General features: G+C 38.7%; 2 protein-coding genes across 3 annotated transcripts in view; one reads left to right on the top strand and one right to left on the bottom strand.

Moving 5' to 3' along the window:
* Positions 1–718: 718 nt before the first annotated feature.
* On the bottom strand, positions 719–1326 carry LOC121467313. The gene is made up of 2 exons (XM_041708694.1): positions 1176–1326; positions 719–984 (listed from the first exon to the last, which is right to left on the bottom strand). Exons 1-2 carry the CDS (start codon positions 1324–1326, stop codon positions 719–721), a joined length of 417 nt encoding a protein of 138 aa, XP_041564628.1.
* A 19330-nt stretch (positions 1327–20656) lies between these two features.
* The window catches only part of LOC108147566 (cholesterol 7-desaturase nvd), a 400790-nt gene continuing 393490 nt past the window's right edge, over positions 20657–27956 (top strand). Inside the window, exons 1-2 of one of the 2 annotated variants that reach the window (XM_041708695.1) lie at positions 20657–20814; positions 22236–22394. In XM_041708695.1, the coding sequence (XP_041564629.1) occupies positions 20812–20814; positions 22236–22394 (162 nt within the window). In that variant the 5' untranslated portion in view covers positions 20657–20811. The remainder of the gene's footprint in view (positions 20815–22235; positions 22395–27956) is intronic. The other variant, XM_041708696.1, reaches the window with a different exon arrangement.

Raw genomic sequence — 27956 nt, 5'->3', positions numbered from 1 at the left:
TGGCGAAAATACTGAACCCTCCTCGAGGGTACCGACTGGTAATGACGCTACAGTGCCTGTGCGATGTCAGGTGGCGTTTAGCTTAGATCAAGAGTAGGAACTGTGTGCTCAGGGATGAGTCATCATCGTGCAATTGAGGCACCATTTTTATTGTAACTAGGTTTTTGAGCTTTTCAGTATTTTGACTGAAGTTTCAAACAAAATCTTCTGATATCAAATTTGTTAAAAATTTTTAATGGGTAATTGGTTTCACAAATGCGCAAATCTCTAAACATTTCTAAGCAGCCACTTGGGCCTAACAAATGGAGCGATTGCAGAATGTCTTTAAAGACAAGTGCAATCGGGGTAGCTGCTATCTTCCCTATCGCTCTGAAGAATGTTTTTCCACGTTAGGGATAAACAAGACACTCCGCTGGTCTAGGTGACATAGTAACTCAGCAAATTAAGACGTATTTTTATTTTGAACGCTTTTTAATTTTTGATCCTTCGAGGGACTCTTCAGTTTTCCCCCACCATTGGTAAAAGACTCAGAGTAGAGCTTTTTTTCTACTATTAAGAAAAGCTTTAATATATACAGGAGCAATACAGATGGTAGAGAGGAAGAGGTGAAAAGTTCCGTTCCCGTTGGACCACCGCAAAGCTTTACTTCGCGGGACGGATGGCAGTCAGGTCTGTTCTCGACGTCTTAAGTCCTTCAGGATGCCAGCAGCCATATTGGTTATGGCATCCCAATTCCTCTGGTTTCCAGCATGCAGTTAATCACGTTATCCACTGTCAGGAAACGCTCGGCTCTTGATTCAGCTTCGGCTCGGTTCCTCGCGTATAGGGGGCAGATGAAGAATGCGCGCTCCGCGTCTTCGAAGCTTGCTGTGCTGCAGTGGTCGCAGCAGGGGTTTTTCTCGTGCTTAAGCATGTACAGGTACTCTTTAAAGTATCCGTGCCCAGTGATCATCTGCGTGAGGTAGAAGTTTACCTGCCCGTGCCCTGCAGCCAAGGGATTAGACTGGGTATTAACCTGTGCGCCCACTGTCCTGTGTTCGCACCACCTCCTTAGCCAAGCCTCTATCGTGCTACTGCGCTGGGTCCTGCTTCATGTACTCCCTGTCCTTCGTTATGCCGCCAGGAGGTCTATTGGTATTGGTACCAGCTATTACTGGTGCGGCTTCCTCTAATACCGTGAAGAAGCTGCTTGTGATGCGCAGTGCGACTGTATGTTGCGGTCTTCAAAACTTCGGCCCATATGGGCGCGGCGTACAGGATGGTCGAGGTCGCCACTGTGGCTATGATCCTTCTGCTGGGCTGCTTTGGTTCTCGGGTGTTGGCCATCTTGAGATCGGTGCAGTCGATCTGGATGCTTTGGCTGCAGCTTACGCTAGGTGGGTCTTGAACGATAGCCTGTGATCGATCAGTACCTCAAGGTACTTGATTGAGTCGCTTGCTACTATTGAAGTTGAGCCGACTCGAATTGTTGCCTTCTCAACAATCTTCCTGCTGCTTATGAGCACTGCTTCCGTTTTGTGCTCGGCAAGCGATAGACCGTTGTCTGCGAGCCAGCTCATAAAGGTGTCTATCTAGAGGCTGCACTTTACCGTGGCCTCTTCGAGGGTTTTCGCTACTGTTACCAGCGCTTTGTCGTCCACAAAGCCCACAACGGTGCATCCTTCGGGTAGTGCCTGCCTTCGGATCCGGTCGATCAGGGCGTTCCCAGTACTGAGCCTTGAGGTACTCCACCTGTCACCTGGTACTCATGCTCTCCGACGACAAAAGAGTATGTGAGCACTCTGTCCTTAAAGTATTCCGCTTCGAGGTCGGTATGATAGTCCGAGATTCCCATGAGATGAAGCGCTTGCAGGGCAAGGTTCCAGTTGGCAGAGTTAAAGGCATTCTTAATATCCAGTGTCCAGACGAGGCAGTACTCTTTAGAGCTGCCTAGCCACCTTTCTCCTTCAATTGCGTTAGTAGCCAGTTGGGTGACCGCTCGGATTGGGTCAATGGTGCTTCTTTCCTTTCGGAAACCAAACTGGTGGTCCGAGAACGCTCTGAGTTCGTCGAGTTCTTTTTTGAGATGGATGCAGATTATGCGCTCAAATATCTTTCTCATCGTATTTAGCATACATAGGGGTCTGTACGAGGATGCGTCGTCGTTCATCTTGCCCGACTTTGGGATGAGCACTAATCTTTGTCGCTTCCATCCTGTGGGGAAGGTTCGTTGGGTGAGACACTTTTTGCACATCTCCGTGAATATACCCGGGTATGCTGCCACCATTGTGTGCAGCGCAGCATTGGGAATGCCATCGGGACCAGTGGCGTTTCCAGCCTTGGTTTTTCTAAATCCTGCCAGTACTTGGGCTTCGCTGGTGAGAACTGTTTCGCCTACCCCGGTAGCTTGCCAAGTTCGGGGCGGCTGTTTGGGGAACAAAGTAAAAACTATTTGGGCAAACTGCAAGTGGTCAGTAGGGGTCGGCTGTTGTTGAGCTTACCCATGACCATCCTGCATGCTGACCCGAATGGTTCTGCATCCACAGCTTCGCACAGCTTGCCACATCAGCCTACCGTTCGGTGGCCGTCTCGGTTAGTAGGTCCTGCGCCGCTCTGCAGTGACAGACAGCTGGCCTATTCCCATGCATTTGTAGCATCGCCTGGGCTCCATTTTCTGCCTTATGCAGCAGATTACCAACCCCGATTATCCCCTTGTCGAGAATCCGCTGGGCATGCTCCATTCTGAGGTGAATCGTCGCCGTTTGGGTTCCGCCATAAGCCTTTCGCATCCTAAATGCAGCGCCCGCCAGGATATCGCATTCCTCCTCAGCGTAGAATGCCTGAAGTACCTCCTCGTAGGTGGTCATCTCTTCCAGGTCGGGGATTTCCACTTGCACCGAGTCCTCCAGAACAGCCACTTCGGCTTTTCCGCTGAAGACGGACTTCATGGCTGTATGCAGTTACTGTGATCTTCGCGGGGCATCTTGGTTTTGCGCCTTACCTGCTGCCAGCACGGGTTGAAGCTTTTTCATAGCTTGCAGTGAGTCAAACGTGGCCTAAGTGACATGACGGACGACCTTCTTGTTGTTACTTTCGCGATCATTTCGTCGAGAATCTTACCCATTCATCGGTGAGAGCTGCGGCGTTTTTCTGGACCCGCTGCTTCTTATGGGTTCGATCGATCGCCTCTACAGGGCTGGTTGGTTCCCGACTTCTCTTCGGCGTGGTTAAATCATCCCCATTACTGCTGAAGTTGAAAATGGTTCCGGTTACTTTGGGGGGCGCTGACAAAGGGTGAGCCTCGGAAGTCTGCTCTATCCCCGTAGGAGACCGCGGCACCTTCTGTTGCATCATCTGAAACTTCTTTAGCAACTTTTCCTCAGCCCTGGCAACTGCAAGGGCCTGGGTCTGTCATGTCCGGACCCTTTCTCCTTTTTCATCGCCCACTCTAGTCCCTCGGTGAACCGGGATTTCCCCGGTTTATGCCTGATGAGAGCTATACCGCTCCGGCTCGGTCCCCGGGGCCCCGTTTGAGCTGGCGCCGCTATCGCGGTGGGGTTGGGAATTGGCCGGTATCTTGACTTTTTGCTCATCCACCCCTGAAGGCAATGGCGAAGCTGGTTAAGTTGGGTTTAAAAATTAGAGTTTAGTATATATTATATTTTATTTTAAATATCCCGGGTATCCGATTACGGATAGGTCTTTCGCAGCCGCTGTAAAGCTCAGTTGGGAAAGCTTATTGTTAAGCTCACTGTTAAGGTACACTGCGATCAGCTGACCGCTGTTGTTTGGTTGTGCCGAGCAAAACGCGCGTGAGCGGCTTGTGGAAGCCAAAAGAAAGAATAGTCAAAAATATGTGGCGCTCTGAAATGCAGCGTTGCTGTGCGGATGCGGAAGAGAGAGGATCCAAACTTTTGTCCACCAGGCTTGGCCGCCCGTTGCAAGAATAGCAGTGTGGTGTGTTGGCTGGATAGAACCTTCCTGTCGCGTCTGTGGCACGTACCTGCAACCTGAGGTGTCCCACACTAAACAAATCACACTTTTAGTTATTTTAAACCTTTACGCCGGTCGAAATTTGTGTCTGATTGGAGAGCAGGTGTGTGCGAGGCTAACAATGACGGTATGTCATGGGTGTGTGAGTAGAACTAGAGAACAATCAGGCTAAATTCCTCCCATAACAAAAATCAAAATTCAAATTTAAAAAAAACCTTCTAGGATCATATATTTAAAAGTCTAAACTTTTAAAATATGCAAAAAAAAAATCAAATATCTAGACCAGAATACCTCCTTAAGCACGCATTGTCGGTCCGAAATTATCTGTCCTGCCTTAATGAAAGTTCTTTCTAAGGTACAGGAGGATGCTGGGACGCATATGTATTCCTTTGGACAAAAAAGGAACGATAGTGAGAAAAAACAATCGAATTTCTCGATGGCTTGGGACAATCGATACTAGCGATGTTTTCATCGATTGTTCTCCAGTTTTAACTCAGAGTTACCAGCTCCCTAAAATCTTTATGTAGGGCAATGGCACCCGCACTTAAGGTAGAAAAAAAATATCTCTTGTTGTTAAACAACAAAAATACAAGTGCTTTAAAAGTATATACAAACACAAAACCGACTAAAATAATCTGAATCTTGAATCTAAAATAAAAACAACAGACCAAACTGGCGAAAATAAATTCTATGTCACGTCAATAAAAAGGGGCCAAGTATTCGACACCGGAATCGAGTCAACAGTCCCTTTGATGTTAAAATGGCTATGAACATAAAAATCAATAAAAATAAAATTTCCCAACCAATGCTCAAGGTGGAGTTGATGACTGAAAAAACAACTTTAAAAAAATTGAAGTTAGCCCAATCTACAAGCTGCAATATTTACTGTACCGTAGAATTACAGTTAAGGAAACCTACAAACTGAATGTACCCGTCCAATGCATGAATTGCCAGGATTGCACTCTGCGCACAGTCTGCGTTGCCTGCAAGGATGCACATCCAACGGAGGCCTGCCCTGCAGATAAAGCAGACCATTCTGCCAAAAAATGTACCAACTGTGGAGGAAACCACACTGCCAACTATAGAGGCTGTCCAGTCTATAAAGAGTTAAAAGCTTGCCTCCCAATAAATAACTGCATCTCGTAACCCAGTCGCCCGACAAAAATTTCCGTATATACCACCAACCACGACCCCGGCAGTTTCTTTTGCCCAGGCGTTATGCTCAATAACGGTCATAAGCCTCAACCTCTAAGCCAGATATTACTGCTTATTTGCCTAGTGAATCAATGCTGGAAACTATAACAAACATAATGGTAGCAATACAGCAACGCTACAGGAGCTTATGCGCACTCAAAATCTGCTCCTGGAGCTCTTAATCAAACAAAAATCAGTTTAGATGGTTTCTCTAAAATTATTTTTCTGGAATGCAAATGTCATTTCACAGCACAAACATGAGCTTTTGGAATTCCTAAATCAACACGACATTGACGCCATACTCATATCAATGACTCACCTAACGAACAAAAACTATTTTCACCTAAACGGCTATACAATTTATGCGACAAACCACCCCGATTGTAAGGCCCATGGAGGTACTGGTATTCTGATCAAGAATTGAATAAGGCATTACCAATTGCCGTCGTTTGCTATCGCCTATACTCAAGCAACCAACCACTATACATATCGGCACTCGAAGCGGTTATATAACCATAGCCGATGTATAGGCGCTCCATCTCCGAAGCAGAATTTTTTAAATTCTTTGACCTATAAGGTGACCGCTATATAGCAGCTGTTGTCAATAATGCATAGCGCACGCACTGGGGATCTCGACTCATCAACCTCAAGGGAAGACAACTTTACAACGCTATAATAACATTACGAAACAAGCTAGACTTTATCTCGCCAGTTATCCTAAACAAAAGCCAGACTTGATGGGTTTTGCTGTTACAAGAAGAGTGCGAAAGACTCACATTCGCGCGGAACACTTAAAAAATCTATCGGCGGATCAATTGCTGATTTTACTTCCTGTCAGAGCGGCCACACTTTTAAACTTCTAGTAAAACAGACGGCTTAAAGGCAAAAAGTATGTTAGTATCTATATTGATTTCTACCCAATCGTTTCTTGTAAAGAAGACATTGACAGCTTACTATATGCGTTAGGGTCTGTTATGTCACTGACTGCAAAACACCCCACTCTAATTATAACTGTTAATAAGACTTCCAATAGCAGTCGTGATTCTTGGCATATTGAAGAGCTGCTACGCAATAAAGGAAGGCTTCGGCCAGAGTTGCAGTCCCATAGATCACCTGCGTCGAAGGAGATATTAAAAATAGTCAATAACCTACTACGAAAAGCCATAGAAGATAACATAATTCGAGTATCCACTGTAGAAAGCTAAATCAGGAATATTGACACCAATCACTATTACACGCACAAACAGGAGATTGGTCTCGCAGCATCGAATAGATGACAATACATATGCCGTCCATCTTGAAAACGACCTCAAAACACTTCTTGAAGATATTTTGCCTTTCATATTTCAATCAAATAAAGTAATAAGAGTCTCAAGAGATCAAAAAAGTGGTGGGTCGCGATTTCATCTCCCCTGAAGTGATCATAGAATTGCCTAGTTGTGCAGTATATTTGCTCATCATTATATTTAAAAGCGTGACGAAATTGGGCTATTATTCTCAGCAATGGAGCAAGTCTGACATCACAAGGATCCACAAATCCGGGAAAGACAAGACCTAGTCATCGTCTATAGGCTGTTAAGGATAGTAAATAAATAAAACCTTTTTGTTTGAGTTCTGTATTGAAACTGTTTCATTTTATTTAAAACTTCTTGACAAGAAACTTATGTAAAAATCTTATTCTAATCTTAGCTATGGTCCACGCAGAGACCTAATCTTTTTAGTCTGGGCGGGGGAGTTATTTATTTTGCCCCCGCACAAGAACTCTCGGTGAAGGCACATCCGGGAGCAATAATATTAGATAGCTCAAGTGGCCTGCTGTTACAGATTACAAGTGTATTTGAAAAACTGAACCCTTGTCGGGTCCCAGATCGTAAATTATGGCTCTTGATCGAATTACATGACATGTGCAGAGCTCATTAAATCTTAGACATAATATTTATCAGTGTTCGTCTGAACATAGGCCAATTAGCTTTCTGCTGTGTATATCAAAGATATTTGAAAAGCTGCTTCTGCACCTTATCAAGCAACACCAACAGGCCCATAATGCCATAACGGCCTAAATAATATGTACATTTTTTTTTTTTTTATTAACTTTGCTTTATTTATTGAATCTTCTCTTAGCTTTGAGACTAACAATAAGTTTTCGAATCTTAAAAGTTAAACATTAACTAACAGTGGACTGTAATTTTGGTTGCGCGTTCCTCAAGTTGGTCGCTGGGTAGGTAAGTCATTGCGACGAAGACGGGATTGGTTGCACAACATTGTTAGACCTCTTGCAAGGTGGTTCGGGTGCAAAGATAGCTTGGTGAGGTACTTATCCTTTTGCTCTGCGATAACTGCTTTGACTGGTGGGATGTTCAAGTCACGATATATGTTTTCGTTGCGAACGTACCACGGTGCCCCGGTGATCGTTCTCAGGATTTTTGATTGAGCCTCTAGATTATGTCGATGTTGCTATTGCTAGCACTCCCCCATAACTGGGAGCCGTACGTCCATATAGGCTTTAGTACTGAGTTGTACAGCAGGACTTTGTAGTCTAAGCTAAGGGAAGATCGAGCGTTGATGAGCCAGTGTAGGCTACTGGCTTTCAACTTTAAGTGTGTTCTTTTGGCTTTAATATGCCGGCGCCATGTGAGTCTTCTGTCGAGATGTACTCCTAGATACGTTACTTCGTTTGATTACGGAAGCAGGGTGTTATTTAATGTGAGGGGTGGGCAGTTTTGCCTATTCAGGGTGAAAGTAACGTGCTTGCATTTTTGTTCATTAACTTTAATTCTCCAATCAGATAGCCATTTTTCAACGTCGGCCAAGTGAAGAGCTAGTTGCGCAGTTGCTTATATTGGACATTTTGAACGGCTGAGTATAGCTGTATCATCAGCAAAAGTAGATGTTGTCAGTCGACTGCTTGTCGGGATGTCTGCTGTGTAGAGGACATATAATGTTGGCCCGAGCACGCTACCTTGGGGGACTCCAGCCAAAATAGAAAAATCAGATATGGCAGTGTTACATCTCACAGCAAATTTTCTGTCGTGTAGATAAGACTCTAAGAGTTTGTGAGTGTTGCTGGGAAGCATTGTCTTGATCTTGTACATTAGGCCTTCTAGCCAAACTCTATCAAACGCTTGAGAGACGTCTAGAAATATGGCGGTGCAGTACTCACGTTTTTCGAACGCGTTTCGAATTTCTGATGTTATTCGGTTGACCTGCTCAATCGTTCCGTGTTTTTCTCGAAATCCGAATTGGTGTGATGGAATTGCATTCTGCATTTTTCAAAGAGTTTAGATAAGCATGATAGTAGGCTTATAGGTCTGTACGATGTGGGGATTGTGTGGTCTTTTCCTGGCTTAGAAATCATTATAATAATTGACTTTTTCCATCTTTTTGGAAAGTGGCCATGTTTAGCGATGGCATTGAAGAGATGTGTAATGGTGCGAACGGCACAATATGGAAGCTCCGTGATCATTTTAGGGGTAATGAGGTTGCAGCCTGGAGATTTTTTCGGGTTCATATGGTTTTTGATGATGCTAACGATTTCCAATGGGCGAAACTCGATTGGCTCATGGTGAAGCTGGGTGTCATATGCAAAAGTCGGCAGAGTGAATGCATTGGTGGCAGGATTTGGTTGAAAGACATTTTTAAGGTGGTCGGTGAATGTGCTGGCTCTATCTTTATCGCTGCGCGCCCAGCCGCCTGAGGGGTTTCTAATAGGCATCACGGTTTCTTTCGGTGAGCTAAGAGATGGGTGGGCTCTCCATAGTGAGTGTTTTGAGCAAGTTGATCTATATAACGGCGCTGGGCATATGATTCTTCTTGTTTTAGAGCATTAGTTAGTTGCCGTGAGGCGTATTTCAAGTTCTGCCTAGCAGATGGCGATCTATAGAATTGCCACTCCCGACGTAAGCGCCGCTTTTCTAGGACAAGCTGTTCGATTTGTAGATTTGTCTTCTTTTGCTTGCATTGAATATTTGAGGTTTGGGGTGTGGAAACTTGAGCCGCAGTGACGAGTACGGACTCCAGTGTAGTTACAAAGCTGTCTATGTCAGCTTCGTCGTTGAGGCGAGGACATAGCTCAATATGTGAGCTAATATATTTTCTAAACTTGAGCCAGGTGGTTTTTTGTGAGGTCAGGTTAAACTGGTGTTCTAATGTTCCTGGTTGTTGGAGAAGATGAAATAAGACCGGCGAGTGATCAGATGAAAGATCCGAAAGGCATTCGGCGCTTATAAGATTTTTGGGAATATTTTTGGTTATCGCGAAGTCAATAAGATCGGGTAGTTTCTTTGGGTCTGTCGGCCAGTATGTTGGTCTACCAGAAGAGACATAGTCAAGTTTGTTGTTGGATTTTATGATTGCATTGTAAAGCTGCTTCCCTTTTGGAGTCACGAGGCGAGATCCCCAGTGTGTGTGTTTGGCATTGTAGTCTCCTGCTGCTATAAAATGGTCACCTAATGTGTTGAAGAACTGCAAAAACTCATATTCGGTTATATTGAAACGAGGGGGGCAGTATACGGCGGCTAGAGTTAGTTGGTTGCCGGTAATCAGTTGTATGCTTATAGATGTGGCCTGTAGATAGTTTTTAGCAGTTTTGTTATAATAGTGGTGCTTAATACGACTTCTGATTAGAATGCCAGTCCCACCATGTGCTTTACCGTCCGGATGATTTGTTCCATAGAATGAGTAGCCTCTTATTTGAAAATTGTATCTGTTTGTAAGGTGTGTTTCTGAAAGTAGCATTACATCGATGTGATTGTCGAGTAGAAATTGAGTTAACTCAAGTTTGTGCTGTGAGACGCCGTTAGCGTTCCACGTAGAAATTCGTAGGGACGTCATTATTTTGATTGTTGTGAGACCAGCATTTGAATCAGAAGATTTTGTTTTCGCATTAAATCTTGCATAGTTGTGCGCATAAACGACATAAACTCCATTAGGCTTTGTTGCAGGCTAACTATAATTGCTTCAAAGTTGCTTTGTGTCTGCTCCGTTGCTTGACGTTGTTGAGTCATGTTGTGTTCTAGACATGCTGCTTGTGGAAATGAAGTTTTAGATACAGGAGGAGCCAGTCCTAATTTTAGAGCGCTTGCAAATGTCACATTTTTGTTGGGGGTTACGGGTCCTAGTGAGGAGCTGGGTGCAGTTGAAAAGAAGACTTCAGGGTTTGATTTTGATGCTGTGAGCTGTGCGTTGTGGGAGCGGGCAGTGGTTCCTCGTTGATGGATGCGACTTTTTAGCTTCTTGTATATTGGGCAACCTCTGTAGTTGGCTGTATGATTGCCGCCACAGTTGCCGCACTTTTTTACATTGGAGTCGTTTTTGCTCGCTGGGCAGAGTGCTGAGTCATGAAGGTCTCCACAAACTACACACACTGGGCGTAGTGTGCAGTATGACTTTGTATGGCCATATTCTTGGCAGTTCGTACATTGTACCGGCCCATTGCGCTTATGTGGTTGCTCTACTGTGATTCTACGGTGGAGAAGGAACTGAAGTTTGTATATGGGGTGCACTTCGTTTCTATTAAGGGGCTTAGTTTCCGGTTCGAGCTCTATCTTGAAGAGTGGTTGCGGTTTCCTATCCCTGTTCAAGATATTGAAGACTGTCTTAGTGTTAAAACCTTTGTCTTGTAGTGCATTTTTTACTTCTTCAGGTGTTACATCGGATTCAATTCCTTTAAGTACAACTTGCAGACCCTTGCTGCTTTTAAGTTGGTACGTCTAGAAGTTATTTATCTTGTCATTAAGATATTTAGACAACACTCGGTAATTGTCTTCGTTCTTCGTTTGAACTTTTGTTTCGTGTATGCTGCCCTTCACAAGGGGAATTATATGGAAGTTATCTTTTCCAATAAGCTCAATTATTTTGTTAACAAGTGCATTGCAGCTTTTCTCCCGGATGTATATTGGGGGGGCTTCGGTTTCTTCTTCTCAGCTTCGGTAGCTTCGTCAACCTCTTTGTCAGTAGCGTCTTCCAAAATTTTAAATCTGTTTGTATTAATGGGCGTTTCAGTCTCAGCTGAATTATAATTGGCACGGGTTATTTTTCGCTTTCGTTTTTGTGTTGGCTACGGGTTTGTTTATCGATGGCGAAGTTGCTGATGATGATAATAAACGGTTGGTCGATACCGTTGCTGCTGTTGTTGTTGTTGTTGTTGTTGTTACCGTTGCAGTGGTTAAAGACACTGCTGTGCTACTTATTGTTGATAAGCGTAGGTCAGTGCATACATGCATTGGAGTACACTCGGCACTTTTTGGCTTTAGAGACATCGATGGTAGCGCGGGAGAACAAGAGCGCGCTCTCTCGCTCGTTACGTTCAAGACGTCAGTCGAACTGGGGGTGATTGACCGCGTATTGTCTCTCGTCTTGCTCGCGCTGACGTTGCATGTGGATATCGTTTTGACTCATTGTCTTCACTTTAATTATAGTCTGCGTATATTAATTAATTAATTAATTAATATGTGTGTTTGCGATTACATCGCAAGAAGCGTCTTTTCGCGTTGTAGTAGGTTGGTTAGAAACCAATCTACCTATTTGTGCCCGAGGGTCTTTGCGGAATTTGATTATTTTCGATTTGCACTTTTCCAATTATCACTTTTTGAAAGCTTGCACAAACTAAGCACGGTCCGACAACACGTCCGATCGCGGCGACAGTCGTGCAAATATAATAAAATTAATATAATTAAAAATATACTTCCACAAAACACCCATAAAATGTTGGCGTCATTCCAGAAGGAATGAAGTTTTTTTCTCTGAATACATCCAATTGAAGCTGGAGTACCCCAAGGAAGCGTGTAAAGTGTAAATGTAAAATGTTAAAGGTGTAGCGCGAAAATTTGTCGCTCACCTATTGTTGAGTTCCGCAAAGAATTACGATGCCCCTTGGGAACTTCTCACCAAGCAGTACGAAAACAATTGTACAATTTCCACGGATCAGCTTAATCGCCTGATGGAACTTTCAATTTAAAATATTGATTTTATCAGCTAATTAAAATATTTCATTGACTATACACAAGCAATACACATCTTGAAACTGAAGGCCAATTTATCCGACGAAGTTGATGTGATATTTGCTCATATGGTAATAAAAAAAATGTAATACCCAGACTATTCGACTATATAAGAGTCATATTAAAAAATCGAAAGACATACAGGAATAGGAAGATTTGTTGGACTTTGCTCTGTACAGAAAGAAGGCTATCAAAAAGACTTCCGGTACGCAAAATATGCACAAGATGTCTTAAGCATCTTACCGGGCAGAGATGTGCAAGTGAATTTATGTGTTCGCTTTGTAAAAAGGCACCTCACGCAATGCTGCATTTGAATACTCAAAAGAGAGAAAAAGTCAATACTTGTGTGACTGCAACTCTAGAATTACTTGCAACGGCAACAATTAAAGTAAAATCTGCCAATGGCGATTTTAAAACTTTAGAGCGCTGATCTATAGTGGATCCCAAAGCACTATCTTATCAGAAGAGGCAGCGCAAACACTAAAACTTCCAAAAATTAAATCTTAAACTAATATTAGTGGAATATCTTCTGAAAGTGCATGTGCACCAAAATATAATTTAACAAGAAAGAAAGCAAACTTCGGCAAGCTGAAGTTCATTTATCCTTGCAGCTATTGCAAGAATTAAACATTTTTGAAAACATTAAAATTATGATTTACTTTCGTATATGTTTAAAAACATTGAAGCTATGATGATTTGCAGCTCAATTATTTTATAGGTTTTTTATATATTTTTATTATTTCTATGGGAGCTATATGATATAGACGTCCGATTTTGATAAAAGTTAAACCACAATTCTGAATTATTTAACGATTGCTATATGTCGAAGAACTAAACAAAAAATTTAAAAACAGCAAAGTTATAATTTATTTTGTATTTTATTTTCCGATTGTTCCTATGAGAGCTATATGATATAGTCGTCCGACTTTGATGAAATTTAAACCGCAAATCGGAAATATTTAACCATTACTAAATGTCGAAGAACTAAACAAAAAATTAAAAAACAGCAAAGCTATAATTTTTTTTCATTTATTTTTCCGATTGTTCCTATGGGAGCTATATGCTTTAGTCGTCCGATTTTGATGAAATATAAATTAAAAAACAGCAAAGTTATATTTTTTTTCATTTATTTTTCCGATTGTTCCTATGGGATCTATATGCTATAGTCGTCCGATCCGGCTCGTTCCGACTTATATACTACCTGCAATAGAAAGACAACTTTTGGGAAAGTTTCATGCAGATAACTTTAAATCTGAGGACTAGTTTGCATATAAACGGACGGACAGACGGACATGGCTAGATCGAGTCGCCTAGTGATGCTGATCAAGAATATGTAGACTTTATAGGGTCGGAGATGTCTCCTTCTCTGCGTTGCAAACTTCTTACTGAAATTATAATACCCTCTGCAAGGGTATAAAAATTGTAATAAAATCCCATCATTTTATAAAGCCATTGGTCACCGAGACAATAATATTGCCTAAATAAATGAAACCTCTTCCTATTAGAGAAATACATATGGATAAATCAAAATGGCAACACTTTCGGTAGCTGACCTTGATTTTAATATGCCAGGCCGAGTTCACGTAGTTATTGGAGCAGATTTATATCTTAAAGAAAGGTATGGCAAAAATTAATGGCCGTTTAGGTCAAAACATGGATTTTTTCTTGTTGTAACAAGTCTAAGGGTACTAATTCAATATTTGCAACTACAATTGAGCTTCAAGATTTGGAACGATCCTGGGAATTGGAAAATTATGATTCAAATTACATTGAAACTGAAATTTGTGAAAACAGTTATATTAACTCTGATTATATAAGTTCAAGAGGTAGTAGTTTCTTTCAAGACGATACATCCTTAGGGATTCCACAAAAAAATTTTTGAAGCGCAACAAGAAAGTTGGACGTAGAGTTGGCGAAAGCAATACCAAAAAATTCCGCGGTTGCATTTCAACACGGGAGAGAAGGAATTGAGTGGCATTTTATTTAAAATCTATGAAAGGCCATCTAAGAAGAATTTTTGGTGACTGAATTTTGACATACGAAGAGATGTCAACATTGTTATGCCAAATCGAAGAAGTTTTGAACTCGCGCCCCTATATTATGGTATAAATGGAAAACAAATATAGAAAAGGGTCAAGTATAGTTCTAATAAAAGATGAATTTTGTCATCCATCGACATGGCCGTTAGAGAAGATAGAAGAAGAACATAAAGGTAAGTATGAGAAAGATCGGGTAGTAAAGGTCAAAATGCAAGAAGCATGCATTTCTCGACCGATCATCAAAATTATTCCTCTTATAGGAATAAAAGCTGTCGAAAATAATGAGGAGAATGCAAACCTAAAATGACAACTAGAGGTGGATCTATGGATAATGATATTTTGTCAGATGTACATACCTCAGAAAATACACCTTAGTATAAAGCTAAAACAATAAATATATCGACAGCTTTATATTTGGATCCAATGGACGAAGTGGTGTCTCTTCCTCTTGGAATGAAGTCGTTTTGTACAACATGGATGCTTATTTTGAAATGATAAGCAAAAGAAGTGCTCTAGTAAACAAGATGAGCAGGTATATTATCGATATAAATAATGGCCGGCTTAAGCCTAATATTCTAAGGCCAAACCAACTTAAAGGAGAATTATCTAAGATCAAAATTAGTTTTACCGGGAAAAAGAACTGAAAAATAACTAATTTTTACAAAAAAAAATTGACAATAAATGTTAAAATTCCATTATTTAGCAGACTCTCATCAAAACTTTACAGCTTAATTCCAGTTCCAGCTTGGTCAGAAGATATTTTGCTAATAGCTATATAAATTCAGAGTATTTAGTGAACAATTTAGTTGACACATATAATTTGAATACGGAAACCACTTTGAATAAGTGCAAAAAGTGGCAGGCTCAAAGAAGTGTTTGTAAAGGAATTTGGCCATGGAGTAATGCCAAGGATTTGGCATGTGAGTTAAGATCACTTAAGCCAGGGTATGTAAGCAAATATAAGATTCTAATTCGTATTGGGTTGAATTAGTAGCAAAAAGCACTTGGCTCTTTAAGGTTCGTACGAATACAAAAATAAGAAAAAGTAAACTGGAATTAGTCAATTTGGCAAAGAAATTAATCTTAACAATAAGGTGGGATTGCACAGCTCGCACACACGATAAGATTTTATTAGCACAATATAATATTAAAACTGAAAGGCAGGAAGTGTTATTAACAGCGTACATAGGTGATATTACGGATATACCGAAAATAGTTTGGAGTCCAATTAACCATTGTGCAGAAATTGATAAACTGTCAAGGATATTAGCACATTTAAAAAAACGCATATAGAATTGAAGGGACTAAATGTGTCTCACGTATATGGTCATACTTCTTATATGTATGTTAATCGCTGTAATTAATTACATATGCAATTTAAATATATATGCAATGCGTAAGTGTAGTATGAACAGGCAATAGCAAGCCATAACTCTTAGAGCTGTTTACAAAATGCTTAAGTATTAAAGCTTTCATTATTATACCCGTTACTCGTAGATTAAAGGGTTATATTATAATCATTGCATAATAAGTAACATGTAGAAGGAACGATTTCGACCCTTAAAAGAATATATTCTTGATCAGGATCAATACCCGACTGGATCTAGCCATCCCTGTCTGTCTGTCCGTCTGTATGAGCGTCGAGGTCTCGGAAACTATAAAAGCTAGAGATTTCGGAATTTGACATGCAGGTTCTAGTAATTCCTACGCAGCGTAATTTTATTTCAAAACAGAGCGACTTCCACTCTAACGCCGACAAATCGTGAAAGTATGACACTGGAGTTCGACAGATGGCCCCACCTATACTCCGATTGCTTTTGGGAAAAATTTAGTTTTAAATTAGTTATCTGAGTAACGGGTATCTAACAGGAATATCGACTATACGCGCTTTTTCTTGTTTTTGATTCCGATTGGTCCGGTGGGACCTTTATGATTAAGTCGTCCAATTAATATTATAAAGGGTTTTTCAATAGGAGCGCTTCAACTTTTTTTTTTTTGAATAAAACACAAACGGTTTGACTTTTCAACTAACTTTTTTTTATTATCGAATTTGAACATATACATTTAATTATGAAACTCTTTCGCATGACCACCAACTTCACGTAACCCCAAAGAAAATAGTCTGGAGGTGTCAAATCACACGAGCGCGGCAGCCACTCGACCGGTCCATTTCGCGAAATAACACGCTCATCGAACTTAGTTTTCAATATTGCGATTGCAGCGTGTGCTGTGTGGCATGTGGCCACGTCCTGTTAAGCATCACTTAGAGCACTTCTTGCTCTAACGGGCACCGGAAAATTATCTAGCGAAAACGTAGACTCAAATTTTGCCACTAGACGGTCGATTGTCGAACGGGCTGGCTTGTTAAATGGACCTAAAATGGCCGTAATGTTCTCAAAGTAACAGCAACAGAACGATTATTTTGATAAAAAATTTGCACAATTTGCAATCACTGTTCAAGTGTGTAGCGTTTCATGATGAAATATATACTAATGAAGTTTCATATGTCAAGAGAACAAGGAAAAACATGGCGTCGTTCGCCGTCCCTATCGAAAAAAGTTGAAGCGCACCTATTGGAAAAATCTTTTTAATTCTAAAATATTAATCCCTTACTAAATATCGAAAGACTAAACAAACATATTCAAAAACAGCAAAAGTTCTAATTTTTTTTGTCCTCGAATGATTCTATTAAAACTATATAATATCCTACCTGCTAAAGGAGGCACTAAAAAAAGCGTTAACATACATTACTGGAAAAAATTAAGCAGCTTAGGGAATATTTCGAGGAAACGTTCCTAAAAATACAAAGTCAGAAACGTAAGCCTCTGCAAGTTAGAAAAAATTAATTTCATTTGCTCTGGCAGAAAATTTCTGAATTTAAAACTAAAATTGGTGCTTGTAGCGTAGAATTTGATTGGACCCTAAGCGAGTTGGAATTTGATATTAAAAATATTTACGAAATAAACTTTAATAAAGACTCCGAAAATGGCGCTTACATCTAAAGAAATTTACTTGACCAAAATAAATTAAGAAATTAGTTTATAACTCTGCAGCGGAAAAAACGGTCTTTGTGTAGCTGTCCGAAATTTATTTGCAATTAAGTGAATGCTAATGTTAATACTTATGTTTTGCTAATATGTTGTGCAGCCCTGAAGACGGATCCTGAAGGGGTTTTAAATAAATTGTAGAAAGGAGAAGAAAGTGTTTTTCAACAAAGAAAAAAGGCACTATAAATACCCAGACCTTGAGCCAGCCAAAACACACCATAATAACAAAATCAAGTCACAAAGAATAATAGATATAACATATAAAAGAACAAATAAAAGAAAAAGTAGTAACCTGGAAGCAGTGTGTAATAAAAAAATTTGTTTGCCATTAATATTTTGTAATATTCCGATATTAAACAAAATTAAACCGTTATTCTAAAATAAAACACCATTACTATATATCGTTTTATGGTTTTAATAATTTTAAAAGCGTAATTCTGAACTGTCAAATTATAAATAAGTCAAAAAGAAAAAAAAAATAAAAAAAAAGAAAAGTCACATTTAAAAATTTTTTTTTAATATTTTAATTGTTTCCATGGAAGCTTTAAGTTATAGTCGTCCGGTTTTGATGAAATTTAAGCCATAAATCTGAAATATTTAACCATTATTATATGTCGCAAAACTAACAAAAAAATTAAAAAACAGCAAAGTTATAATTTTTTTTATTTATTTTTCTTCTACATGCTATAGTCGTCCGATCCGGCTCGTTCCCACTTATGTACTACCTGCAATTGAAAGACAACTTTTTGGGAAAGTTTCATGCAGATAGCTTTAAAACTGAGAGACTACAGTTCATATCAAAATTATAAGACAGTTAGACTTTTTTAGATATTTTATATAATATCAAACCAAATGGCGGAAAACTGGTCTGAAATTGTTAAAAGATAAATTAGACATGTGTTAAGTTGGTTTTAGTTTATTATTTTACTGTGTATACATTTTGTTTAACAGTAATGAAAAAAATATAATTTTTAACCTTATCATAATTATAAGACACTTTTGGTTTTTTGGTTATTTCCTACATGGAAATAAGAAACTATAAATATAAATATAAATATATATGTACTATAAGAAAACAACATTCTAATAGTTTATGGCAGAACCTTGACAAATACCAACATCAAAAATTGGTTTTTTCATTGAATTTATGAGGTTTTTCAAATAAACTTGAATCAAGTTGGCTCCATTCAGACAAAATAACTGTTTTAAGGACCTGAACTCGCTCATACCTGGCATTATCTTTATAAACTCGCCTTGCTAGTACTCCCCAAAGGTTTATAGGGTTCAGATTCGGAAAGCACGCTGTCCAGTCCATAACTTCGGCAGAAGAATCTCGCGAAAACTGTGTGGTTGGACGGCTCGTATGGATTCGGGCATTGTTCTGCATAAATATATACGGCTTTTCCCGATTTTTCCATAAAATATGGAAGCAGGCTATTGATCAGTACCCGAATGTACTGTCTATCCTGGAGCTTGTGAAGTGTAAATTAAGAGTTCCAAGCTTATTAAAAGCGCCCCAAACCATGACTGATCCGCCCCCAAAATTTCTCCTTGAAAAATTAAGGGGCTCCTTCCTCAAATCTCGCCAATAATGTCTAAATCCATCTGGTCCATCGAGGTTAAATTTTTTTTCATCCAAAAAAATGACCTTTTATGAATAAAAAATGATAAGGGTAATATTAAAGATATATGTTAAATTGAATTTAAGTTAGTATCTAAATTGCGTCTAGCAAAAACAGTGCGAGCCATTTTTGGACGCTTCCCGAGATTTTTAGAGTCCTTCAGACAGCCATTTGATTGACTTTTCGACGGCTGAGAGCAGCTAGCTGGAAGCACAACGCGTTAGAATTACTGGCTTTATGTAATATACGCCTTTTTCGCAGTCAGAAAGTATTGGTTTTCGTTTTTTACCATAATTGTCTGGACTCTAGAGAAAATTTTTTGTAACGGTTCGAATTCTACCAATAATTCTAGATATTTGGTTCACATTCAAGCCGAGCAGTGAATAGGCCAGAATAGACCCTTTTCTTGGTATGTCAAGGGCGTAGAGCGTGGCATTTTATGCAAAAAGTATTAAATTTTAATTACAACTCAACTTTAAGAAAAAAAAATTGACACGGTTACGTGTCAATTTGCAATGGGTCTTATAATTGTGTTAAGGCAGAAACTAGGATAATTTCGTTATCTTGGTTGAAAATGTAACGGTTCCCTTCCAAGTTAGGCCAAAAATAGAAAGTAACGGTACGTTACCGTCAAGGACTGCATTCACTTTCGTCATAAATTTTTGTTAAGCCTCTAGTTTAAGAATCCAACAACTTTTCAGGATTTCAAAAAGCATTTTGCAGATGCCTTATAATTGTGATATGAACTGTAGTTTGCGTAGAAACTGAAGGACAGACGGACATGGCTAGATCGATTTGTTATTTGGCTGGATTTCTTACTTATTTATAAAATATCGAGAATAACTTTAAGAAATCACGTTTCTTTCGTAGTGGGATACTTTGCTTTAGAACCACTTTCGGGTACCCTCTGAAAATGAAGTGATTCCTTTAAAAATAAGTTATTTGATCAATTAACAACCAAAATCAACCGCCGATTTCATTCGGTTTTGCTTTAGTTTTCGAGAATCGCGCTTTTAGGTATAAACTTAATTTGAAGGTAAGCCAGTTTTAAATGTTTTATGCAGCCCACTGAAGCCTAGAAGCATCTTCACATACTCATAAAATGCGTTTCCTCCTCTTTTTTCTAGGAAAAAAATATGCAAAAATTAAAAATATTTTATATTAAAATTCTTAACATTTTATTTTTTTTGGTTGAAAAGATCAATCTTTTAAGGAGATTATCTGCTTTGTTTTAGCTTACTAGCTGTACAGGGAAAGAAATGCAAGATTTTTGGCCAAAAAATTAGATATCTGTCCCAGTGTGCAATAGCTTAATTGCGAGGAAGATTTTTAATTATTTGTGATTTTTAAAATATAAAACGGAAATTTAGAATACCTATAAGACCTTTTTATTGCAAAAAACGTACCAAAAATTATTTTTATTTCATTTTTAAACGTTGTTCACAAATTATAATTTTTTATTTTGCGGTTCAAATACCACCGTGTAGAAGACCTATAAGGTTTTTTGTTACAAAAAGCGTACTGAAGTTGTTTGACTATTCTTTAAGATGTAAGATATCTGCACAACGAAAAAAGCGAAATTTAGAACGAGGGTGTTATTGATGTTTTTTAAACAAAAAAAAAAAACACGGCGGCGCACAAAAAAGACTGAGGTCCACCCTGTCGATCGTACAATTTGAAAATCAAATAATGAAATTTACGACAGCATTGGATATTGAAATGAGAGTCCGAAGCGATTTCCACATGTACACGCAAATATTATTGTCTAAGCTTTGAAATTGTTTTGACTTAAAAGTGCGGATTCCAAGTATATTTTTAGTAGCCCAATTTGTAACTCATATTTTTACATTTTTGAAAAAAAAAAACGATTTTTGATTCCTATCGATTTAAATACGCGCTTTTCGAGTCTCTTCAACCATTGACATTAACATCTTCAAATATGGTAGGCTAAAAATGAAAACATTTTGTGTAATAATCCATCAAAGTCGATATATCGGTTCTTAGAATAACGACAATTAGTCTAATGTTTCCCAATTTATTATGAAAAGTTTCAACAAGGTTCAGTTCATTTGCTTTTTATACCCTTGCAGAGGGATTATAATTTCAGTCAGAAGTTGCAACGCAGTGAAGGAGACGTTTCCGACCCTATAAAGTATATAAATTCTTGATCAGCATCACTACGAGAGTCGATCTATCCATGTCCGTCTGTCCGTCCGTTTCTACGCAAACTAGTCCTTCAGTTTCAAAGTTATCTGCATGAAACTTTCCAAAAAGTTGTTTTTCTATTGCAGGTATATATAAGTCGGAACGAGCCGGATCGGACGCCTAGAGCACATAGCTTCCATAAGAACAAAAATAAAAAATATGATACCTTTCCTGTTTTTTATTATTTTTTTTAGTTCTTCGACATTTAGTAATAGTTAAATATTTCAGAATTACGGTTTAAATTTCATCAAAATCGGACGACTATAGCATATAGCTCCCATCGGAACAATCGGAAAAATAACTGAAACAAGAAAGAAAGCAAATTTCGGCAAGGCGAAGTTCATATACCCTTGCAGCTATTGCAAGAATTAAATACTTTTGAAAACATTAAAATTATTATTTTTATTTAAATTATGATTTACTTGCGTATATGTTGAAAAACATTGAAGCTATGATGATTTGCAGCTCAATTATTAGATAGTTATTTTATATATTTTTATTATTTCTATGGTCCCATAGGACCAATTATAAAATAAATTATAAAATATAAAAAAAATTTAACTTCTTTATTTTGTATTTTTTTAGAAATTCTTTTTGATTATTTAATTATTTGTTAGTTCAGAATTACGCTTTTAGTTTTACTAAAATCGGAAAACAATATCATATAGCTGCCATAGGAACTCAAATAATTGAGCTGCAATTCATCATAGCTTCAATCCTTTTAAACATACACGCAAGTAAATCATAATTTTAATGTCTTAAAGAATATTTAATTTTAACAATAGCTGCAAGGGTATATGAACATCGGCTTGCCGAAGTTTGCTTCCTTTCTTGGTTTTTATTGAAATATACATGCCTACAAAAAATTTTAACGTTTTATGGTTTTATGGTTGCTGAGACTTGGCTTCAGTTTCATTGATCTATCAGTTAATGTCATTTATAATTGGTCAGAAAACGCGTTTTTTCGTTTCTGAACGTAATTTGATTTTCAAACATCGCTCAAAAATGTATTCATTACAGTAATTAAATTTTTATATAAAAAAAAAGTTTCATTAGAAATATAAAATAAAGTTAAATTAGGAAACAAAGATTTAAATATTATTTTTTATTTGTGCTAAGGAACTTATAATTCTTACTATATGTGTTTTGTTGTTACAGATAATGAAGACTACTGTGTCAACCGTTTTTTTTTTTTTGAGGGAGCTTATGGAACTTTGGAAATCTTACAATCCAGATTTTGCTGTATACTTATGTATGTTAGTTATGGCTTTTTTATGGCTTTACTGGTTGTACTTTGTTCCCCTTGTATGGCAAAAGGTATGTATTTATTTTATAAGACTGTTCGACAAACTGCATACATTTCAAATTTCCCATATTTGATCCCGTTACTTGTAGAGCAGCGGTCATTACTTCTCTATCTCGAGGACATAGAAAAGAATTCTGCCGACACACGCATTGTCTTTTTCGTGACCAAGTCCATCACAAATAAGTGTGGAGACCGGTGTCGTAGAGTGAAAAAAAACCTTTCCAGCTCTAAAAAAAAATTATATGTCTGATATGGATCAAAAGTACAGTTTATGTAGCCATGTCCGTATATCCTTAGGCCCGTCCGTATAAACGTTGAGATCTTGGGATAAGCAGATTCCAGAGACGCCTGAGCAGCGCAAGTATTTTTAAAAAATTGGCCAATTCCAATAGCTGTTTCAAAGGTTACTCACATGTTTTAGAAATTTAAATTCTGGATTGCAGTTTTAAAGTTCCAAAAGTGGAATATGTAAATATTTCAAATAAAATGTTTTAAATAAATTGGAAGAAATATTTAAAATATCTAGGTAAGGTAAAAGGTGCACAAAAGGTAAACATAAGTATTTAATTAAATGTTTGCATAGCATTAGTTCTATGAGTGCTACCACGTCACGTCGACTATTGACACCATATCTATAAAAAAGAAGTCAGGCTGAAGTCTCAAGAAAAAAACATGTCGTCATGTTGAAGGTGCGGTCCCGCAAAGTTATATTCTACAAATAAAGCAGCAAGGTCGTATCTAAAATAGTTTTTGAAAACCAAAAACCAGCGTTCTAAATAGCGACCGCTCGCAGGCTTACAACGCTGCACCCAAAAATGTTAGATGTGTAAATCTCGAAACTAAATTTTTGAAAACTGCTGACTTGACTACAAGTTGACCGATTGCTTTCAAATTAACACACACATAATTTTCTTTAGTGGGTCTTACGCACTTTTGGTTTGGTTAAAAAGTAGAATTTATTAAGTCATTTATTCACCCCAAAAACCACGTTTTTTCAAACCTACTCCATTTTGGTAAACTTTTGATTTTTTTTATTAACGTAGAGGAAATATATATATAGGGGAAATTATTTAGCTTTCATAATATTTTTAAGTATTTCGATTTCAGCCACTCATTTGACCTGAATCATGTCAGCAGTTTGAGTACATTTTTTTGGAGCCTCGCCAGACAGCTTATGGTCCCATTTTTTCTCAAAATTTTATTTAATTAAAAATTTTAAAACCAAGTTTAAGGCTCACCTAATTTTGTGAAAAAATTTCAAAACATTATGTTAGGTACTTTCTTTCTTTCTTTAAAAAAAAAACTATTTTTTCGTGGGTTAAACTGTTATAGTCACTTAAATTAAATCGACTGCTAAAAGAGTGATGAGTGTATTAATAATACCAATACGGAACTTAAAGAAATTTTAAGCAAGAACCAGATGAACCCTAAACTATTATTAAAACAAAAATATTTAATTCGCCCATCAGCTATATATGAAAGGTAACAAACCTAGGCTTTATTTTAAATGACACGCTCAATTGGGATGACCATATTAATAAAGACGTTTGAAAAACATAGGGTATTTTTAAGGAGCCTTAAACGTAACTCAACGATTTTTGTCAGTGTATATACTGTAACGAATATCTGCCGCGTAGTGTGGTGATCAACTCTTCGTAACTATCTTGTACATTACAACGTTGCCATATCTGCTCACTGAAAGGGTTTCCGTAGATCTAATACATTACATTACCCCCTTCTCAGACTTGAGTCTCCTGGCCGAGTACTTCTGGCTCTGTGTTTCTACACGGGGCCAGGCGGTTGACATGAACGGTACTGGTAGAACTTTTCCCGGGGAGTCGTATCTTGTAGACCAGGTCAAACTGCACCTTTGAGCACCGTCCCACCCGCCAAGTAGTAGAGTAGAGCCAAACATTCTCTCCAGTCATGAATTCGACTGGGCTTGATCGAAGGTCGTTTTAGGTCTTATCCGAGGGTACCTTGTCACCGAGGAGTTTCGCGTTCTCTTCTGAGTCGTGGTTCAAGTCGGTTTCGAGAATCTTCACCGGTTCAACTTGTCCCACCGTCACTAGGTGAAGGGTGCTATGGGTCCGGCACTCGAAGTGTTGCCAATCGTTTTTATCAAGCCTGGAGTCAAGATAAATGTTATTATTATCAGGAAAGTATTCTGAAGGTTGCCTTCAAGCCGTGAGCAGACAAACATTTCGGTGGTAGACCATAGACATTTCAACAGGACTGAGCACCGGCTCATAAGGCCAGAGTGAACCAAGAATGGCTGGAATACAATATTCCGAACTTCATAACGTCCACACAATGGCCGTCGAATTCACCAGATGCGAATCCGATGGATTATTCTCTTTGGGCCATTTTGGAGAGCAAAGTCCGAAGTAATAAATACCCCGGTCTCGAGGCGTTGAAAAAAATCTTTGTCCGCGAGTGGGCCAAAATACCTGCAAGTCACATTCGAGCAGCTTGCGATTCATTCTTCGACCGTCTCAAGGCTATAGTCAAGGCAAAAGGTATCGAGCAAAAGTAAATTGTTTCTTAATTTTGTGTTATTTTTACACATTTTGTACTTTGAATTAAATAAAATTAATTTTCCAAACTTAATTTATAACCTTTTTAATTGGTTACACTTTGAGTGCCAGACCCTGTAGAGGGGCTCGAGGTATCCAGTTGCTGGCTAGCAGAACTTTAGGTGGCAATTGAGAATGAGCTCCACGTTCCAAAATCGCCACCGGTAGCTTTTCCTGAGAGCGGCATCGAACCATTAAGTGTATTGCGGCATACAGGTGGGCACAGCAAATTCCGCAGTCGGTGCAAATTGCGGCAGAGTTCCCAAGGAAATCGTAGATAAAGAGCCTTCAAATACACGGCCTGATAGCCCAACAGGACGACCACGACCAGCAGGCTAGGTGTGCTGCCTCGACTAGAAAGAAGTCCTGTTTAATTGGGACCATGTACTGTTGCTCGCCAGGGTGCACTTATTAGTCGTTGTTGCAGATCCTAATCGTTCAGCAGGGATGCTGCGGCACCGGTATCGATGATTAGTCGATATGCTTCTGTAAAAAACTAAAAAGGTATAAATGTTGGCAACCAAAGGCTTTTGTAAAATAACGAGCTTTATTTTTTTCCTCCGAAATTGAGGGCATTGGGGCCATATCAGCCTCTGATGAGCATTCGTTGAGAGCAGACGCGTTTTTTATTTCGTTTTGACTCCATTTACGTGCTATGAATACAGTTTCGATAAAATTGCTCAGCAATAGCTGCATAGTGAGCAATGATTCGCACTCAAAAACAGACGAGATCTTTGAAGAACTTCTTCAATATAAAAGCCTTTACTTTCATTTAAATACAAAGTTTCAAAACTCTTTTCCCGAATCTGTACAGGCCCCGACTAATGTTAGCACCAAAAAGCGGAAGAAGAAAAAAGTAGCTAACAAGCCTCAAGCTTCATTAACTTCCCATCATATCAATCCCGTTGTGTCAGACCATAACAACAAGAAGCGTATTATTGGTTCGGCGCTCGCTTATGAACAACTTGAAGTATTGCCCAGCAAAAGATTTTTGCATATTGGCAAATTGCTGTAAACATAAAGCCAGAGGCGCTGTGGAAATTTTTTTTTTACAAGTTAAAAGTAAATTCTGACAGCATATCATGCCATTCATTAACAAAAAAAGATATAGATCTTAAATTCAATAATTTTAAGCTTGGAGTCCCGGTGCAGTATTATCAGTTTGTCTTTAGCGGTGAATTCTAGTCACAAGCAGTTAAGGTGAGCCGATTCATTCAGAAAGATAGAGAGCACTTGGAGTCTACGGTTGTGGACATATTGGGTTGATAACCATTTCATACATCTACCCCTACCAAACTTTCATCAAAAAACCCAATAATCGACGTCACTGACACTGACGTCATTAGAGGTTCACTTTCGTGCATCATTTAAAACTGCAGTTCTCAACTTGATCACCAACAATTAATGCATAAGCTGGTGCTTAAGCTGCTCGCCCTCTACATCGTTCTGTCGAATCAACGCGCGAGTTAACTTAAAGAATGATATTCTAATTTGGTTCGGGGAGCCTCCCAATAATTTAAGAGTAACAAATTGCGTGTTCTTTGACAATATAAATCGAAATGAACTTCGTTATTTTAATATTTGTCTTTTAATGCATAAATGTTCATATGAAATTATGCGGACCTAGCGGAATGGAATTGAAATTGGAGCGAATGCATATGTGGGCCTTGGAACTGCAGTGGCTCAGATGTTTGAGTTTGGATGGCAACTTTATTGCCAACAATGTATTTGGTTGCTAGTTTTTTGACTGACGTGAGGGTTTCGATGGGGGACTCCGAGGCGGTAACTCCTCATCCTCAGCGATGGTAGCTGTGAAAGTGGTGGAGGGAGCAATAGTTGTTGTGAATGCCACTGGTGTCGCTTGTGTAAACGTAGTTGTTCTTTTCGAAAAGCAAGCCACTGCTGCCACAATTATCATTAGTACAGTTAGCATTACGTATGTTGCTGTTGCGTATATCGCTGGTTCCGTCTGGAATTATTGATCTTTGATTTCGTCTCGATGTCCTCCATCTTTAGCTCATATATTTCCAATTCTTGGGAAGTTATTTTTTTCTGGACAGCTCCGATTTGAGGTATCTTTAAGTTTAGTCTCGCTGTGCCAAGTCTTTTCATTGTTTCATATTGGATGTTATTTACCATGGCTCTGCACTTGCTGAATGTGATCAGTGCTGATCCATTTATGGTTCTTTCATGTCCACAGTCTGTTTGTAACTTTACATTCTTTCCATTGAAGATTGCGATGTACCCCTCTTCTGGTTCGAAGATCCTGCTTACGAGTCCTACATCCCTTGTTTCACAATTCGCTTAATCCCCGCTGATCAGCCTCTTAATACAATTCTCGTTAACTTGGTTTACAATTTAATCATCCTCACACGTTTACAAATTTCTTATTTTGTTTTCTTTTTATTTATTTATTTATTCTTATAGTACTATATTTTTTCCTTGTTGCTAGCTACATATTCCGATGTTATTACAAATTCTGTTTTATTCATGGGTAACACTTTAATTCTACGCAAAGAATACGTTCCCTTTTTAGGTTTACAAGGTACATCAGGTACACACGGACTTTTAATCATAGACGGTGTCACACACGGATCGGAAACTCCTTCAACCACGTCATCAGCTAACAACTCCGTTTGCCTACTCAGCGCATCGAATTATTAAAAACTTCTAACTCAAGGTACCAACGGGCAATACGAGGATTGATGGATTTTTTACTCAAGGTTTGAACCAAGGAACTGCAATGTTGCAATGTGACAATTAGGGAAGGTTTGTTTTCCAAATATATACGGAAACGACGTAAAGCGTATATAATTGCCAAGGTTTCAAGTTCGAAGCTGTGGTAACGAGACTCGGCTGCGTTGTCTTTTCTTGAGTAAAAGAAAATGGGATGAAGCTTCTTATCTAACTTTTTTTGCAATAATACTGCAAAACTTATTAGAGCTCGCATCAGTATGGAATTCCGTTTCGTAATGGCAACGACAACGCTGTTCTTAA

The sequence above is a fragment of the Drosophila elegans genome, unplaced genomic scaffold (assembly GCF_018152505.1).
Source record: "Drosophila elegans isolate 14027-0461.03 unplaced genomic scaffold, ASM1815250v1 contig_37, whole genome shotgun sequence".
Taxonomy (NCBI): Eukaryota; Metazoa; Arthropoda; class Insecta; order Diptera; family Drosophilidae; genus Drosophila; species Drosophila elegans.
Note: the sequence above shows the minus strand (reverse complement) of the source record. Positions and strands in the feature narration are given on the sequence as shown.